Consider the following 19608-nt stretch of genomic DNA (forward strand, 5'->3'; position numbering starts at 1 on the left):
CTGTTGGTGATACAAGTTTATTTGAGAAGTGCCCAACTCAAAAAAGTTGTTACCAAAAATTAATTCTGTTATTTCACTAACACTTTGCAGGTTATTACATTCAATAGTTACACCTGACACACCTGTAAAGTCTTCTAATTTACGTGAAATCTTGTCTTGAATCCACTCTTCTTTAGAAGCAAAGGAGCATTCTCCACACCGTGAGATCATTTTCACTTTCTACATCAGAATCAATCACGAAGGGTTTTTTTTTTTTGTCTTTTTGTTGATTCACATTGTCTGAATCAGAACTATATTCTGAAGAACTATCATCTTCTGAGATATTAGTATATATGTCGCTCGGACAATCAGAGAAAGTATCTGCATAAAATTCACTGAAAAATTCTTATTCACTCAAAATTTCACCATGCGTCACTTTTGAAAATTTTACAGTAATAAACTTGCGTTTATAATATACACAGCTTTGGAACAAAAACCTAATGGAACAAAACATGAATGATAACAACAATCATAAGTTGTATAATGAACTCTTGATCAATTTTAAGGTCTAACAACTTTGCCCAGTGATGTTAATTGTATCACTCTCTAAAAACATATTGATACGTCTCTGGTCAAAAAATTGTTAACAGACTGCCTGGGTTTGAATTCCAGTACTGCCAATCACTAGTTGGGTGTCTTTGAGTCATTTACTTTAACTCAGAAACTCGCTTTCTGTTTGTGTAAAATTTGGAAGAAAAAAATAATAAAGCAAACAACAATAACAAAAAAGTACACTGCCCTTTGAGACTTCAAAAAACAAACTATCTGGCATCACTTTATTTTAAAACTTCTTCAGCTGAGAAGAGAGGAATGGTGCTCAGTGCTTTGGGCAAATTACCTAACCTCTGTGTGCCTCAGTTTACACTTGTGTAAATGGGGAAAACAAGTGTACCTCCTCTACAGTATTGTTTTTGTGATGATTGAATGAGACACAATCCATCTAAAGTTTTGAACAATATTAGGCTCTTGTAAACACTCAAAAGAATGTGACCTATCATAATTACAATTTGAATTTATATAGCCTGAATATAACAGATCTAAGAAGGCAGTGATCTTACAGAATATAACGCACACCCATGCCTCTTGATCAAGGGGACAGGATTTCATTTCCACCATTTTCATCCTCATCATCAATAGGATTGTTGACTTAGTAAGGGCTACATCTTGGATTTGAACTCAGTAGGCATGACTGTAGAGTCAGGACTCTTGACCACTGCACTACAGAATCTCTCTCTCAGAGTGTTTTTCATCGTCACCAGAATGAATAAGCATCTATGCAGTCATTCTTAACATTCCTGTGGCCTACCAGCTGTGAAACATCAATATAATCATTGAACAAAGTCTAGGTCCTTGTGGAAGTTATGGTGACCTCTGTAAAACTACATTAATATATAAAGAGAAAGGAAGCCTCACTGGAGTTGTCAGAGACTCCTTAAAGAGGAGCTAGGCCTGGCACATTGAGTAGGACTTATGGGGGCTGAGTGGGAGGGAGGGGTTGGGGAGTCCAACATGACTGAGTAAAGAGTAGGAGCTCCTAGGTGAGCAGACAGGGCTCAGAGATAACTGATTGGACGCTCCAGGGGTGTGAGCTTGTCCAGCTTTAGGATCATTTGCTTCCAGGGTTTGATACATAGCCCCTTTATACACTGCAATGACACAAATGTTGGTAAGAAGGAAAGTGCTCACACATCCATCACTTGTCCACAGGAGCAGAGAAGAACCAGGAGCACTGACAGCAATGAAGATAAGTGGATGTTCAGTTCCCTAAACCTTCATTAGTTATAGGAAGCCAACTTCAAAGGAAATGGCTTACAATGAATCGAATCCACCACTCTGTTTGGAAATCATACTCCTGCTTAAGAGTCCTCTGACTCCAGGTCCCACAGACTTCCAACTACCAGAGAGTTTCTGCCTGCCTCCTTGAGTCACCTTTTTTTTTTTTTTACCCATTATGATTTATTCTTTACCATATTTCATTAACGAGTTCAATGATTTACACTCAGAAGTTATATAGACAAGAGGCAGCCATGTGTAACACAAAGAATTGTTCTGAAGTCTTTGCACTGAAGGCCATACAAAGTCTCTTGCTTCAGGGAAATAAGAGTGAAAATAAGTAAAAACTCATAGCCCCCTAAGCTCCAGGGTCTTAATAGAAAATAACCTCAACAATTAGTGAAATTGTAGGTGTTAACATATATGGAAAACAGATCTTGTGTGAATATTAAAATTAATGCCCAGGACTTTTGTATAGATGACTTTTATTATAAACAATAAAATATATGTAATGTCTCAACTATAAACCCTTTCATGTTGAAAAGGTCTCTAACATGAGTTGCTTTAATATTTTGAAGTGAAAAAGTTTAAGAATGTCACAGGGGAAACAGTCTAACACTGACAAACTCTAGTGATCAAAGACATTCTCTTTTAGTTAGTGTAAAACAATTCATAATTACAAAGAATGTCCTAGCTGTGGATATTAAGAGAAAAGCCACCTTTCCAGACCAAAAGGCACTCAAGGCTAGGGATGAAATGAACTCTGATCCATTCAGCCAAGTGGAGCTTGTTCCTTTAAAACAGTGGTTACCTACTGTTCAGCTTGAGCATCCCAAGGAAGAAGGAAAGCAGAAAACATTTCCATCCCTTTAAACGTACCATTCACACCACATGTACTGGCCACAAGTGCATGGAAGACAGCTCAGTTCCAGTTCAGAGCCACCATCTCCCCATGCAAAGCTGCCACGTGGATGATCCAGACTTAGTATTTTTCCTGAGAGCCACCTGCCACACATCTTCATGAGGTGGCCACAACTGTATACTTTCAGACTGCTTCCTGACTAGGCTCCATTCAGGACAGACACTGACAGTGCCATTCTTCATGGGGCCAAATAGTTTTCCTTGGTCAACTCCTGAGTCCCCATGACAAGGCAAGAGGAACTCAAGAATCTTCATTGCTGGACTTATATGGGAGCATGAGAGAATATGCAGGGAGTACATTTTCTTCACTCCAAAAACCACTGAGTCCATTTCAGTGTGGTGCTGGGCTTAACTAGCCTGACTCCTGTGCACTAGTTTATTTCCTGTTTTTTTTTTTCAAATTTCTCTTCATTTTGTTAAATGGCAGGTATACTACACTACCCTCAATGGAATAAAAAAAATACTATATGCTGAGGAATACAAATAGGGCAACATTTCTATAAGAAAACAAACAAAAAAAACAGGCTTGAAGAGCATGGCACTGTTAATGCTTGCATGACCAGTCTCACTGAACATGCTCAGGGGTGAAAGTTTAGCACCAATTTTTTTGTTTGTTTTTTTTAATCTTTAGAAATTAAACACAACATTTAACATTGAACACTTAAACAGTAATGAATATATCCCTGAGTAACAATACATTGTGCAAGTTGGAGGAGGGTGGTTTAGTCCAGTGCTGACCCCCCTGACTTCAATCCATGGCTCCTAAGGGTAACTGTCATCACATTTGTTTATAAGAATACCTTCATGATCAAAAGCTTTTTTCATTAACATTGCAAGGGGAAAGTGGCAGGATGTGAGAACACAGCACAACAGTAAGACTGGGTGATGCAGCCTGGCCCGGGCCATCCTGATATCAGCCCCACGTTTCCCTTGCACATTCCATATCCTTGTGAACAGCAGATGATGGTGCCAAGCAAATCTGCTCACCCTTACCCATTTCTTCCAAGAAATGAGACAGCAATGCTTAGAAGAGCACATGTATCATTTCTTAGATTGTGTCCCTTTTCTCCTTCCCCCATTCCTGGCAGAAGAAAACTCAAAAGGAGTTTGGTAGATGATGACAATGAAGGCTAGTTGGTGACATAAGCTGTCAAAAGCTGGAGGTTTTCAGGGATGTGGGAGAGGAATGCTCTAAAGGCAGCAATGAGAAACATAGAAGACATTGACCAGAGCTTCAGGCTCTGTGGTACAATGTTAATGGGAGAGAAAAATCATCTGCTTCTCTTGAGTGGGCTTCCAGGGACACAGAGTCCTCTGGGAAGAGCCTGGTTTCTGTTAGGGCAAGACAATGAAGGGCACATTCAGAGAAGAGGGTGAGGATATGGAGGAATTATTAAGGTTGCATTGTGTTTTAGGAGTAGGGAAGGAGTGTGAGAAGTGAACTGAAGAGAGAATGTGGTGACAGCCTTATGGAAGTTAGAATGTGGCAGTTAAGTGGCATTGTGGGGATTTGGGGGATCTTGTGGTGACTGGCACAAATGGGGTAGACATTATGATGAGATGAGATCTGATGGATTTTAGGCAGATAGATTCAAGATAGACTTTGAAGTTTTGGCTAGGGTGGTGAGGTGAGCGTCTGAGGCTTCCTGTCAACCCCAAGAGATGTGGAAATTCAGTCTTACACCTGGAGCACTGGTCCACAGGATGTTCCATGTTGCTCATGGAAATAGATCACATAAATCTGTAGTGAAAGAAAAATGGGCTAGAAACTATATATCACATTCAGGATAGGAGTACCCCTAGGGAAGTGGGAGGAGAATGGAAATGGGGTGAAGGTCAAGGAAACCTTAATTTTTCTGTAATGTTATAAAAGCATCCAAATCTGAGTGGTGGAAACACTGGTGTTTGTTATATTTAATGCCTGGGACATTGTAGGTACTCAGTGAATGTTATTTGTTGAATGAGTGTGCCTTTCTGTATTAACAGTTCGTCCAACAAACATACAGAACTCTCAAGTTAGCACATCGTGGTACAAGAGCATAGAAAAGAAAATGGAGAGAGCTGGGGAAGGCCTGAGAAATGCTTGTGAAGAGAGTGATTGCTGGTCTATATAGATCTCTACCACCATACATGAGCCTTATGGAAAATATGGGGTGCAAGCTAAAGACATAGCCCTATCTCCATTTTACGTTCATGCTCTAAGGTTTTGGGTGAATATCCAGAAAATGACCTTGAATATTTAGTTCTTTCAAGTAACTACTGGGTTCTCCTTTTTGTGTCCCAACATAGACACTGAGTGGTGCTGCTGTGCAAAAATTCTGCTCTATCCTGGATTTATTACTTCAATCTACAGACAGGTATTTATCTAAGCATCTACTGTGGGTCAAGCAAAGTGATCAGGATTGGAGATAATCAAGATGAATACCCTCGGAGGGAACTACCAAGATGGTGGAGGAGCAGGAGGACATGGAATTCATCTCTGTCCACAAATGCATCAAGAATACATCTACAGATGGAACAGTTCTCACAGAACACAAGCTGAACACTAGCAGAAGACCTTGGACACTGGAAAGGACAAGAAAAATCCGTGCATAACTGGGTAGAACAAAAGAAAGAAGGGAGAAAGAAGAGGAGAGGAAGTGGGACAGGATCTGCACCCCTGGGTGGGTGCTGAAGCAGAGGAGAGGTTCCCGCATCTGGGGAAGCCCCTTACCAACGGGGAAATCAGTTGGGACAGAAGGGGAGCATCTGAGGCTGTCAGAGGAGGGTGAAACGGCCAGTCTGTGGCAGACTGGACAGCGTGACACCTACACAGATGGTCTGCGCCATAGCCCTCTGCACCCCAAACTGGGATGTTTCTCCACCGCTGCACATGGGGGCTGAGAGCTGGAACCTCAGGATTGGAGAGAAAACCCTGGGAGAGGACTGCTGTTGGCTGTGAGGCGACAGTCTGAGGGGATGAGAGGGAGGAAATCCACAACTGGGAATGCTTGTGGAGGAAACCCAGACTGCCGTAGAAGCAAGGTGCCACTGTTGAGTGACATGCAGGGGTGGAGCTGCCATTGCAGCCTTTCTGTCCACGTGCGGGCTCCCTGCCCTGCCAGGTACTAAGAAAAGCCCCCACCAAGGCTGACCTTCTTGTGTTAGCCACCAGGCACTAGGAAAGGCTGCCACTAGGGCCAGATCTCTTGTGCCTGTGGCCACCAGCTTTCCCACGCACATGTTGCCACTGGGGTCCCCATGACCCAGACAGTCATGCCACCTCCACACCCTGTCCTCACTAGGGCAGACCCGAGTGCTCCAGGGCAGCCTCAGGAGCAGATCCTTTGGGTGCCCCATACACAGAGGTGAGTCTAAACCCACAGATGAGCCCAAGGGGTGGGGTGACTAAGAAATAGGAAAAAGAGCTGTCCGTACAGCTGCACAAGCCACAGATTAAATCCCTGTGATCAGCTTGGTAAACCCTGCACATATGGAATATCTGGATGGACAACGAGCATTCCCAGAAAGGAAACCAGTTGAGCGTTAGCAGCTGTGGACTTTGGAGACTAGTACATGCAGGAGTTGGGCCAGGTCAGAGTCTGAACTGCCCCCACAGTGCCCACAGAAGAAGCAGAGACCTACCTAGAGCTCTGAAGGGCCTTCTGGGGAGGTGGACATTGGCTCTGACTCATGGGTGGGGGCAAGGACACTGACAGCTGAGACCCCAGGAAAATATAATTATTACTATTTTTTTATGTTTTGTTCTGTTGTTTTTTTATTATTTGTTTAAAAAAATTTATACATTTTTTATTTTTCATATTTCTACATCACTTTTTTTGTTCTCTTTTTTCCTTTTTTTGTTTTGCTTTTCTTTGTTCTGTTTTGTTTTTATCATTTTTCTTTTGTTCTATTTGTTATCTTTTTTATCATTTTTGTGTGTTTGTTTTGTTTGCTTTTTCCTTCAGTTTGGATTCTGCTTTTGTTTTGTTTTTTATTTTTTGTTTTTGTTAGTTTTGTTTTTAATTGTTTGATTTTGTTTGGGGGTTCTTTTGTTTGTCTGGTTGGTCTCTTTTTTTTGTTTTCTCTATTTTTTTTGTTTCTCTGTGTGTTTGTGTGTTTGTTTTGTTTGTTTTTGTTTGGTTGGTTTTGCTTATACCATTTGGGGTTTTGTTTTTCTGTTCATTTATTTGTTTGTCTGCTTTTAATTGTTGTTGTTGCTGTTGGCTCGTTTTTGTCTTTGCTATTTGTCTTGGGTCTTGTTTGTCTGTTTGTTTTCATTTGCTTTCTTCCAAACATTTATTTTTTCCCCTTTTTTTGCTGAGCCATGTGGCTTGTGGGGTCTTGGTTCCCAGGTCAGGGGGTGGGCCTGAGACTCTGGGGTAGGAGCACCAAGTCCAGGACGCTAGAATGCCAGAGAATTCCTGGCCTCAGGGAATATTAAATGGTTAGAGCTCTCCCGGAGGTTTCCATCTCAATTCTAACACCTGGCTCCACCCAACAGCCTGCAGGCTCCAGTGCTGAATGCCCCACACCAATCAACAAGCAAGACAGGAACCCAAACCCAGCCATTAGCAGACAGGAGACCTAAAGTCATAATAAGCCCACAGACACCCCCAAACACACCACCTGACATGGCGCTTCCCATCAGAAGGACAAGATCCAGCACTACCCATCAGAATGCAGGCACCAGTCCCTCCCACCAGAAAGCCTACACAAGCCACTGGACCAACCTTGCCCACTGGGGGCACACATCAGAAGTAAGAGGAACTATGACCCTGCAGCCTGCAGAGAGGAGACCACAACACAGTAAATCAGACAAAATGAGAAGACATAGAAATATGCTGCAGAAAGGAGCAAGATAAAAACCTGCAAGACCAAATAAATAAAGAGGAAATAGGCAATCTACCTGAAAAATAATTCAGAGTAATGATACTAAAGATGACCCCAAATCTCAGAAATAGAATGGAGAGAATACAAGAAACGTTTAACAAGGACCTAGAAGAACTAAAGAAAGAACAGTGATAAACAACACAATCACTGAAATTAAAAATACACTAGAAGGAATAAATAGCAGAATAACTGAGGCAGAAGAACAGATAAGTGAGCTGGAAGATAGAATGGTGGAAATAACTGTGGCAGAGCAGAATAAAGAAAAAAAAATGAAAAGAAATTAGGACAGACTCAGAGACCTCTGGGACAACATTAATGCACCAACATTAGAATTATAGGGGTCCCAGAAGAAGAAGAGAAAGAGAAAGGGTATGAGAAAATATCTGAAGAAATTATAATCAAAAACTTCCCTAATATGGTAAAGGAATAGTCAGTCAAGTCCAGGAAGCACAGAAAGTCCCATACAGGACAAACCCAAGGATAAACACACCAAGACACATACTAATCAAACTAACAAAAATTAAATACAAAAAAATATTAAAAGCAGCAAGGAAAAAACAACAAATAGTATACAAGGGAATCCCCATAAGGTTATCAGCTGATCTTTCAGCAGAGACTCTGCAAGCCAGAAGGGAGTAGTAGGATATATTTAAAGTGATGAAAGAGAAAAATCTACAACCAAGATTACTCTACCCAGGAAGGATCTCATTCAGATTTGACAGAGAAATCAAAAGCTTTACAGACACGAAAAAACAAAGAGAATTCAGCACCACAAGACCAGCTTTGCAACAAATGCTAAAAGAACTTCTCTAGGCAGGAAACACAAGAGAAGAAAAAGACCTACAAAAACAAACCTAAAACAATTAAGAAAATGGAAATAGGAACATACATATCAATAATTACCTTAAATGTAAATGGATTAAATGCTCCAAACAAAAGACACAGAATGGCTGAATGGATACAAAAACAAGGCATATATATATGTTTTCTATAAGAGACCGACTTCAGACCTAGGCACACATACAGACTGAAAGTGAGGGGATGGAAAAACATATTCCATGCAAATGGAAATCAAAAGGAAGCTGGAGTACCAATACTCATATTAGACAAAATAGACTTTAGAATAATGACTGTCACAAGAGACAACGACGGACACTACATAAGGATCGGGGGAGCAATCCAAGAAGAAGATATAACAATTGTAAGTATATATGCACCCAACATAGGAGCACCTCAATGCACAAGCCAAATGCTAACAGCCATAAAGGGGGAAATTGACAGTAACACAGTAATTGGTGGGATGTTAACACTCCACTTACAACTAGGGATAGATCATGCAGACAGAAATTTAATAAGGAAATACAAGCCTTAAATGAAACATTAGACCAGATAGACTTAATTGATATTTACAGGACATTCCATCCAAAAGCAGCAGAATATGCTTTCTTCTCAAGTGCACATGGAACATTCTCCAGGATAGATCACATCTTGGGTCACAAATCAAGCGTCAGTAAATTTAAGAAAATTGAAATCATATTAAGCATCTTTTCTGACCACAGTTCTATGAGATTAGAAATCAATTACAGGGAAAAAAAAGTGTGAAAAACACAAACACATGGAGGCCAAACAGTATGCTACTAAATAACCAAGAGATCACTGAAGAAATCAAAGAGGAAATAAAAAATTACCTAGAAAGAAATGACAATGAAAACACAAGACACAAACCTATGGAATGCAGCAAAAGCAGTTCTAAGAGGGAAGTTTATACTAATATAATCCTACCTCAAGAAACAAGAAAAAATCTCAAATAAACAACCTAACATTACACCTAAAACAGCTAGAGAAAGAAGAACAAGCAAAACCTAAAGTTAGTAGAAGCAAAGAAATCATAATGATCAGAGCAGAAATAAATGAAATAGAAACAAAGAAAACAATAGCAAAGATCAATAAAACTAAAAGCTGGTTCTTTGAGAAGATAAACAAAATTGATGAACCTTTAGTCAGACACATCAAGAAAAAAAGGGACAGGACTCAAATAAATAAAATTAGAAATGAAAAAGGTGAAGTTACAAGAGACAACACAGGAATACAAAGGATCATAAGAGACTACTACAAGCAACAATATGCCAATAAAATGGACAACCTGGAAGATGTGGACACATTCTTAGAAAGGTACAATCTCACAAGACTGAACCAGGAAGAAATAGAAGATATGAACAGACCAATCACAAGTACTGAAATTGAAACTGTGATTAAACATCTTCCAACAAACAAAATTCCAGGACCAGATGGCTTCACAGGTGAATTCTGTCAAACATTTAGAAAAGAGCTAACACCTATCCTTCTCAAACTTTTCCCAAAAATTGCCGAGGGATGAACATTCCAAACTCATTCTATGAGGCCACCATCACTCTGATACGAAACCAGACAAAGATATCACAAAAAAAAAAAACAGGCCAATATCACTGATGAACACAGATGCAAAAATCCTCAACAAAATACTAGCAAACAGAATCCAAAAACATATTAAAAGGATCATACACCATGATCAAGTGGGATTTATCCCAGGGATGCAAGGATTCTACAGTATATGCAAATCAATCAATGTGATATACCACATTAACAAATGAAGAATAAAAACCATATGATCATCTAAATAGATGCAGAAAAAAGTTTCAACAAAATTCAACACCCATTTATGATAAAAACTCTCCAGAAAGTGGGCACAGAGGGAACCTACCTCAGCATAATAAAGGTCATATATGGCAAACCCACAGCAAACATTATTCTCAATGGTGAAAAACTGAAAGCATTTCCTCTAAAATCAGGAATAAGACAAGGGTGTCCACTCTCACTGCTATTATTCAACATAGTTCTGTAAGTCCTAGCCACAGCAATCAGAGAAGAAAAGAAACAAAAGTAATCCAAATTGGCAAAGAAGAAGTAAAACCGTCACTGTTTGCAGATGACATGATACTATACATCGAAAATCCTAAAGATGCCACCAGAAAACTATTAGTGCTAATCAATGAATTTAGTTATGTCACAGGATACAAAATTAATACACAGATATCTCTTGCATTCCTATACACTAACAACAAAAAATCAGAAAGAGAAATTAAGGAAACAATCCCATTTAACATTGCAACAAAAAGTATAAAATATCTAGGAATAAACCTACCTGAGGAGGCAAAAGACCTTTTTGAAGGAAACTATAAGATACTGATGAAAGAAATCAAAGATGATACAAACAGATGGAAAGATATACCATGGTCTTGGATTGGAAGAATCAATATTGTGAAAATGACTATAATACCCAAAGCAATCTACAGATTCAATGCAATCCCTATCAAACTACCAATGGCATTTTTTACAGGACTAGAACAAAAAATCTTAAAATTTGTATGGAAACACAAAAGACCCCAAATATCAAAAGCAATCTTGAGAATAAAAAGCGGAGCTGGAGGAATCAGACTCCCTGACTTCAGACTATACTATAAAGGTACAGTAAACAAGACAGTATGGTACTGGCACAAAAACAGAAATTACATCACTGGAACAAGATAGAAAGCCCAGAGATTAAACCCATGAACATATGGTCAACTAATCTATGCCAAAGGAGGCAAGGATATACAATGGAGGAAAGACAGTCACTTCAATAAGTGGTACTGGGAAAACTGACAGCTACATGTAAATGAATGAGATTAGTACACTACATAACACCATACACAAAAATAACTCAAAATGGAATAAAGACCTAAATGTAAGGCCAGACACTATCAAACTCTTAGAGGAAAACATAGAACACACTTTGACATAAATTGCAGCAAGATCTTTTTTGACCCACCTCCTGGAGCAATGAGAATAAAAACAAAAATAAACAAACGGGACCTAATGAAACTTAAAAGCTTTTGCACAGGAAAGGAAACCATAAACAAGACAAAAATACAATTCTCATTTTGGGAGAAAATATTTGCAAACAGAGCAACTGACAAAGGATTAATCTCCAAACATACAAACAACTCAAGCTGCTCAATATCAAAAAAAGAAAAAACCCAATCAAAAAATGGGCAGAAGACCTAAATAGACATTTCTCCAAAGAAGACATACAGATGGCCAACAAACACATGATAAGATGCTCAACATCACTAATTATTAGAGAAATGCAAATGAAAACTACAATGAGGTATCACCTCACACCAGTCAGAATGGCCATCATCAGAAAAACTACAAACAGTAAATGCTGGAGAGGACATGAAGAAAAGGGAACCCTCATGCACTGTTGGTGGGAATGTAAACTGATACAGCCACTATGGAGAACAGTATGGAGTTTCCTTAAAAAACTAAAAATAGAACTACCATATGACCCAGCAATCCCACTACTAGGCATATACCCAGAGAAAACCATAATTCAAAAAGATACGTGCACCCCAATGTTCATTGCAGCACTATTTACAATAGCCAGGACATGGAAGCAACCTAAATGTCCATCAACAGAGGAATGGATAAAGAAGATGTGGTACATATATACAATGGAATATTACTCAGCCATAAAAAGGAATGAAATTGGGTCATTTGTAGAGACATGGATGGACCTAGAGACTGTCGTACAGAGTGAAGTCAGAAAGAGAAAAACAAATATCGTATATTAATGCATATATGTGGAGTGTGAAAAATTGGTATAGACAATCTTATTTACAAAGCAGAAGTAGAGACACAGACATAGAGAACAAACGTATGGATACCAAGGAGGAAAGGGGATGATGGGTTGAATTGGGAGATTGGGATTAACATATATACACTATTTTTTAAATAAATTTATTTAAGTATTTATTTATTTTTGGCTGTGTTGGGTCTTCGTTGCTGCACATGGGCTTTCCTCTAGTTGTGGCGAGTGGGGGCTACTCTTCATTGCGGTGCACAGCCTCTCATTGCAGTGGCCTCTCTTGTTGCAGAGCACCGACTCTAGGTGCATGGGCTTCAGTAGTTGTGGCTTGCGGGCTCTAGAGCGCAGTCTCAGTAGTTGCGGTGCATGGGCTTAGCTGAACTGTGGCATGTGGAATCTTCCCGGACCAGGGCTGGAACCTGTGGCCCCTGCGTTGGCAGGCGGATGCTTAACCACTGTGCCACCAGGGAAACCCGACATATATACACTATTGATGCTACATATAAAATAGGTAACTAATGCAAAACTATTGTATAGCACAGGGAACTCTACTCAGTGCTCTGTTGTGACCTAAACGGGAAGGAAATCCAAAAAAGAAGGGGTATATGTATATGTATAGCTATACAAAGAGCTGATTCACTTTGCTATACAGGAGAAACTAACACAATATTCTAAAGCAACTATACTCCAATAAAAGTGAAAAAAAAAAGGATGAATAGCCTCAGTAGATTCTCTGATTACCCTAAACTGACTGCTACCATGGTCAGTGGCTGAAAAATTTGAAAATAGGACTTTTACATAGGAGCGCACCAGTGTCACAGAAATGCCCCGCTCTGGGGGTGAATGACCCAGAACAGGCCACCCTCTCCATGAACATCCCTCCTCCATGACCTGGCAGAGGATTAGAACAGAGAACACTGAGCATCGCTTCCAAATCACTGTTTGGTTGTCACAGTGTACTTAGGCTCCTACGGCTATAAAAAGGCAGGAGTACCTGATTACGGCTCCTTCAGCTTGGATCTCCGAGTTTCAGACGTTCAAAGCTAACTGGGTAAAATGTGTCTGCTTATTGTAGAGGCCCCTATTATGGTGGAGGAGTGAGTATACTTGGGAGGAAGGGAAGTGGACTCTCAGGACGAAAGTAGTGAGAGAAGCAGGGGAAGTAGACCAGCCACCAGTCCCTGGGGGAATCAGTTGGCTTGGATGGGGTCTGGATAGGCGGATCTGGTATGACACTATCAACACCCAGTTGCAAGGGTGAGGTCCTGAGTAGAGGGGAGACAGTGGACTCAGGTCAGCACGTCTAAAGAGGTGGGAGGGGCGAGGAGGCGGGTCTAGTATCCCTTGGGCAATCCGAGAGGACTGGAGCGGGGTCTGGGGGCGGAGCCTGTCACGCAGCTTATAACTGCTGGGTTCCACAAGAGAAGGCTAACCTCGTCCTGTGTACCAAGCGGTCTCAGTTCAGTGGTCTACCTTTCCCTGGTCTTCAAGCCTTCGGGTGAGGACGTGCGGCCCCGCCAGAGCCAGAGGACTGTGGGGACGGGAGGGCGTGGCGGCCTCGGGGCTGGCGTATCGGGCCTGCTGGAATTGGAGGGGCGGAAGTTGGGACGGGCGATTCGTATCTGCGCCTCCTGGCGAGTCCGCGCCTTTGTCTTTGCAGCGCTGCCTTCTGCGCGCAATGCAAAATCCTCCCTGGGGCTATCCCGGAAAGGTCCGAGGGGGGAGCCCCTAGAGCGGCCAGTCTGCTGTGGCTGCAAGTCCGAGGCTGAGGGGATGAGGAGTGTGGGGCTCAGAATGGGCCTTCTGGGGTTGGCCCTTCGCTCTCTCCCCTCCCATGGCTGTTAGGTTGGACTGGGCTCCTGACAATGATGATAGTTATTTTAAAATATTAAGCAAATTGCTGCTAACAAAGTGGCTTATGTGCCCAGCTCTGTTATTATTTTAAGTCCCTGTTTCCCCACCTCTGGAGATTGGCAGCCGATCGCTCGTCAAAGGAGGGTCTTAGGATGACCACAACGGAAGGGAGGCATATTCGGGACGTCTGGCTGCTTGAGGGCCTCTCCATTCTGGTCTGGGCAGTAGACGTGTCTTACCCCGCCAGGGTGGGGCCAAGCATGGCCAGGAAAGCTCTGCTTCTCGGGCTCAGGGGTCTCCTATTGTCTCTTCTGGACAAAGCCGGAAGGATCACAGGGCATCTCCTAGCCTCATCTCCTCCCCTCTTCCCTTGAGAAGAAAATATGGTGAAATAAAAACCAACTGTGTCTGGTTTATCCCATTCTGCTCAAGTCCTGAGTCTGATTATAATTAGCTGTGCTGTCTTACAGCGTTTACAAACTAGTGCCATAAGGAGCCATCATGAGACGTGTCATTAGTTATGATGGGATTAAATCCCCTCCTTCCCTTATTGCAGCTCCTTAATCTACTGTCTTTGAAAAGGCAGATGAAATGGAAAGAAACTAGTACAACTTATGCCACCGTTTATTGTGTGCTGCTCCCTAACCCCCAAGAAAAATCCCCCCCCAAAGTAATTGAATATAAAGTGAAGGTGCTCAAATAGTGCTATCTCCTGTTACAAATTCATTCCTGGTTAAGCCCAGTCCTTATTTTTTCTTCTATCTCTTATCTGCTCTTGTGTTTCTATCACCTCCATTTGACCTTCCCTTTGATTTTTTAAGTCAGACATATTGACTCTGGGTTTTAGAGCATCTTGGTTTCTATCATCCTGATTCAGTGGCTTTTACTGCCTATCGGAAGTGGGGTAATGATGTGGAATTCAAAGCATTTTGATAAAACCATGGCTTTCCCAAGATGTGTGCTGTTTTCTTGTTGAAAATCAGAAGATAAAATATATATTGATATTAAATGTGAGAATTTGGAGTTGTGGTCCATTAGTATGATAATAGTTTTTCCAGTTAATTTAAAACATTTTTTTCAGTCTTTTAGTCAAGATGAGTGGTAAGCCAGACTTGTCTGAAGTGGAGAAGTTTGACAGGTCAAAACTGAAGAAAACTAATACTGAAGAAAAAAGTACTCTCCCCTTGAAGGAAAGTAAGTCATGGGGCAGGGGAGTTTCTAGTGAAGAAAAGCAATGGTGAATATTCATAGGTTCAGTAAATAAACTATTCTAGTAAATTTTGCCACAAAGTAAGCAATAATTATGTAGCCACTGAATTTAATGCAATGGTTAAAAATATCAAATAGTTGTTTAATTACTTGGGTTATATAAGTAGTTCTTACATGATAAACCCAAGAAGTAATGGGGGAATAAAAAAACTATTTTCTTCTTGGAAAATCACTAAAAATCACATTACAACCAATTTTGGAATATTATACTTAGCACTAGAAAAATCTTAATTTTTTCAATTTTATGGTTATTTGGAATTTTCTGCATCTAGCAGTTTAGGTCCATGATCTTATTCCTAAAGAGCTATACAAACTCTGCAGTTTTGGTTTTCTGTACCTGACAACAAGATAAGGCAGAGAACAAGTTTAGATCTTGGGTGTACTTGGGCCTCCCAGACTGAAGGGATCAGTTTTGCCTTTGGGAATTACAGCCTGATGGAGAAACTCCAAGCATATTCACAAAACTAAGGGTCACTTTTTGTCATGTTGCTATTATCTGAGAGTTTCTAAGTTAGTCAAAATTGTCTGAAAGGGTGTCACTTCCTAATTATATAGTGATAGATAAATCTGAGGAAAATACTTCACTTGCTCCTCAGTCTCAGAATATTCTATGGAAAAAATGGCAACAGCATAAATCTAACTCTGAAATGGAAAAAAAGACACAGTTGATGCAGATTCTAATGTTAAGGTGGTTAACACGCACGCACACACACACACACACACACACACACACCCAACTGAGGATTTGCAGTTAGTGCCTTGGCATTCTAAAATTAAAGCAGGTATGGTAGCCTTCAATGACTTGGCAAAGAGTGGCAAAGAACTCTCTTGGAAGAAACTGAACTTAATCTTAGGAAAATATCCTTTAATGATTGTTTGTGTTTGTCTTTTTTTCCAGCTATCCAGCGGGAGAAAGAGTGTGTTCAAACATCGTAAAATGGGGATCTCCTCCCAAGAACAAATTTCAACATTGCCTGAGTGTCTTGGTTTTAGGCATGTTTTTTGTAAACCTATGTGTTTGTAGAGATTTTAGCCATTTTCTGATGTCTTCTCATCCATAATCCCTGGTTAAGAGGTCAGGGGTAGCCAATGTTCCCTTACTTTCATTCTTAAACTTTCCATTGGTGCATAAATTCCAGCCCGCTGATGCTGTCAATAATCACACCATTGATAATATTTGTGCATCTAGTCTTTGCATCCCTAAAGGATAAGCAATTTTTAACTTTCTACACTGGATGTATCCATTGTTCCATAATCTTCATGAAGTGGCATGCATTTGCAGCTTCTCACAGTTTATTTCACTTCTAATGTAGTGATAAAATAATAAATATAATTATGTTGAGACTCCTGTGGTTGTCCATTCTTAGTGGTCTTCTAAGGACTGAAAGTACAAAAGGGTACTCTTCAGCCAAACAAAATGGTTGAAGGAAGGCCACTTTAGCAGACTAGTCATGTGGAAAAGGCTCTTCTCTGTCCAGGTCCAGTGGGTTCTGACTTGCTTTTTTCCGTAGTTGGAATCATAGAATTTGAGAACCTTGGGAGAGGAGGTAATGTGGACTAGTATTCTTATCTTGGAGATGAGGAAATGAAAACTTGGGGTCTGAATTGATCTTTTAAGGTGAATAAGGATTGGGATTTAAACTGAGTTCTCTTGTTTTCTGAAAGTGTTTTTCAACTTGATGAGAGGAGACCCCCAAGGCTGGGGTTGGTTAGGGAAGGGGGCAAGAAACACTTGATAACACCCACTTTGCTAAGCACATCATATCTTCTATCGAGCATAAACTCGGATATCTAATATCTGCTAATGACCTGCAGCACTGAACCTCTGGTCTGGTTCTTGTCCTGAATAGAATCCACTGTCTTATGAACCAATCATTTTTGGTGTTCATGGTAAGCACAAGGACATATAAATGGGAGTGTCCCAATCCCTGCCCATATGCAATATTTTATCACTTTCAATTTTTAAAACCCAGTCATTTATAATCCCACCAGTTACAAGCATTAGCATTTGTGTGTATAACCATCCATATTCTGGTCTATTAATATATAGGCATACCTCAGGGATAGGGATATTGTGGTTTCAGACCACTCCAATAAAGCAAATATTGCAATAAAGTGGGTCACACAAAGTTTTTGGTTTCTCAGTGCATATAAAAGTTATGTTTACACTATACAGTTGACCCCTGAACAACATGGGTTCGAATTGTGAGTCCACTTATACACAGAATTTTTTCAATAAATATGTGGAAAAATGTTTTGAGAGTTGCCATAATTTGAAGAAACTCACAGACAAACCACATAGCCTAGAAATATCAAAAGATTAAGAAAAAGTTAGATATATCATGAATGCATAAAATATATGTAGAATACATATAACATAGAAAATATGTCTTAATCAACTGTTATCAACAAGGCTTCCAGTCAAGAGTAGGCTATTAGTAGTTAAGTTTTGGGTGAGTCAAAAGTTATACATGGGTTTTTGACAGTTCCAGGGTCAGCGCCCCTAATTTGTGCATTTTTCAAGGGACAACTGTACTGTAGTCTATTAAGCATGCAATAGAATTATGTCTAAAAAAAACAATGTACATTCCTTAAGTAAAAAGCACTTTATTGCTAAAAAATGCTAATCATCATCTGAGCCTTCAGTGAGTCATAATCTTTTTGCTGGTGGAGGGTTTGAAATATTGCAAGAATTACCAAAATGTGACACAGGGATATGAAGTGAGCAAATTACCAAAATGTGACAAAGAGACACGAAGGGAGCAAATGCTGTTGGAAAAAAATGGAGCTGATAGACTGGCTCAACACAGGGTTGCTGCAAACCTTCAATTTGTAAAAAAACCAAAAGCAAAAACTGTTGCAGTTGTTCAGTCAGGGACGAAAATGAGTCCAACACACGAGATGTATGCATTAAAGCACAGTGGTAGAGGGCTGTTGCTCGCTCAGGCAAAACAGCAAAGCCCTCAGTCCACTATAGTGTATTTATTTAAGTTTTATCCAAAACAAAAAGGTTCTTTTTAGCACAGGCTGTGTCGTCCTTGAACATCTAAGCAATGCATCTCCTTACTTTCTTATGTTCCCAATTATACCAAGGACATGCGTGGATCAGTGCCCAGAGCAATCAGTACTGCTTGCAGTCCTGAAACATTCTCATGCACCCAGCTTGTTAGGTGAGCCGACTCTTGGGTCACGTCTTTTCCCATGTCCTCAGTTACACTGCTACAAAAACTAAAAACAGTATCTGCAAAGCGCAAAAAGTGAAGCACAATAAAATGAGGTACATCTATACGTATCTTTTCCTACAAGAAAGGGATTATGCTGTTTTCACTTATTTGAAACATCAAATATTATCTTACCACTCCTTTCTAATGGCTTACCCTCCATGGGAGGTGGAAGCTGTTTTCTTTGCAAGAGCATAAACTTCCACAAGCAAAACAGTAGGTATGAGGTGACACAATCATAGGTCTTAGTGTTGTCAGAGGATTTGAGACTTGGCCAGACATGTTGGCCACCAAGACCTAACCTCTTGCTTGAAATAATTGTCCAATAGAGTTGTTCAATCCCTTGCGGTGACCTGCTGCTTATACTGTACCTAAACCTGCCTCCCTGTAGCTTCGATCAAATAGACCTAGGATTGTATGCTGGAGACTCACACAACATAGGTAATCCCTGCTGCAGTATTTGAAGACAGCTGTTGTGTGCCTGCTCCCATACCTCCAAGTCTTCTCCTTATGACACTTTTCAGATCCTTTGGACCCAAGTTACATGCATGAGGAACCACCCTGGTTGCTGATGTGCTCTAATTTGCTCATTATCAGACCTCTTTGGATCCTGATCCTTTCACACAACACATTTACTCTCCTTCCAGTATTGCCACTTGCAAATTTGAGAAAGATGCTGTATTCCATGATAAATTCAGCAAACTCTGTGTTTGTGCATTAATCACCAGATTAGGTCCATTTCAAAGGGCCTAAAGGAAAGCATGAACATCGTCAGATGAGCTGGGGTTGGACAGTAACTCCCATTGTTCAGTTGCATCTGGTAACCATTCTTTTCATTAATGTACTGATTCCACCCTGGGCAGTGTAAGTGCTGAACTGAGCGGGAGCAGATGAGAGGTATGTGGCAGGAGGTGAAAGACCTATAGCTGCTAAGTGAATACCTATACAAATATATGATGAGAAAAATGATTGCCCACCTGGAGTAGTTTTACC

The 19608-nt window shown here is 40.4% G+C and overlaps 1 protein-coding gene across 1 annotated transcript; it reads left to right on the forward strand.

Moving 5' to 3' along the window:
- Nucleotides 1-13730: 13730 nt before the first annotated feature.
- Nucleotides 13731-16462, forward strand: LOC308608914 (thymosin beta-15C-like). The gene is made up of 3 exons (XM_081222270.1): nucleotides 13731-13769; nucleotides 15215-15319; nucleotides 16293-16462. Exons 2-3 carry the CDS (start codon nucleotides 15220-15222, stop codon nucleotides 16328-16330), a joined length of 138 nt encoding a protein of 45 aa, XP_081078396.1. The 5' UTR covers nucleotides 13731-13769; nucleotides 15215-15219; the 3' UTR covers nucleotides 16331-16462.
- The last annotated feature ends 3146 nt before the right edge of the window (nucleotides 16463-19608 follow it).

This window comes from Mesoplodon bidens (assembly GCF_964165515.1).
Source record: "Mesoplodon bidens genome assembly, chromosome: X".
NCBI lineage: Eukaryota > Metazoa > Chordata > Mammalia > Artiodactyla > Ziphiidae > Mesoplodon > Mesoplodon bidens.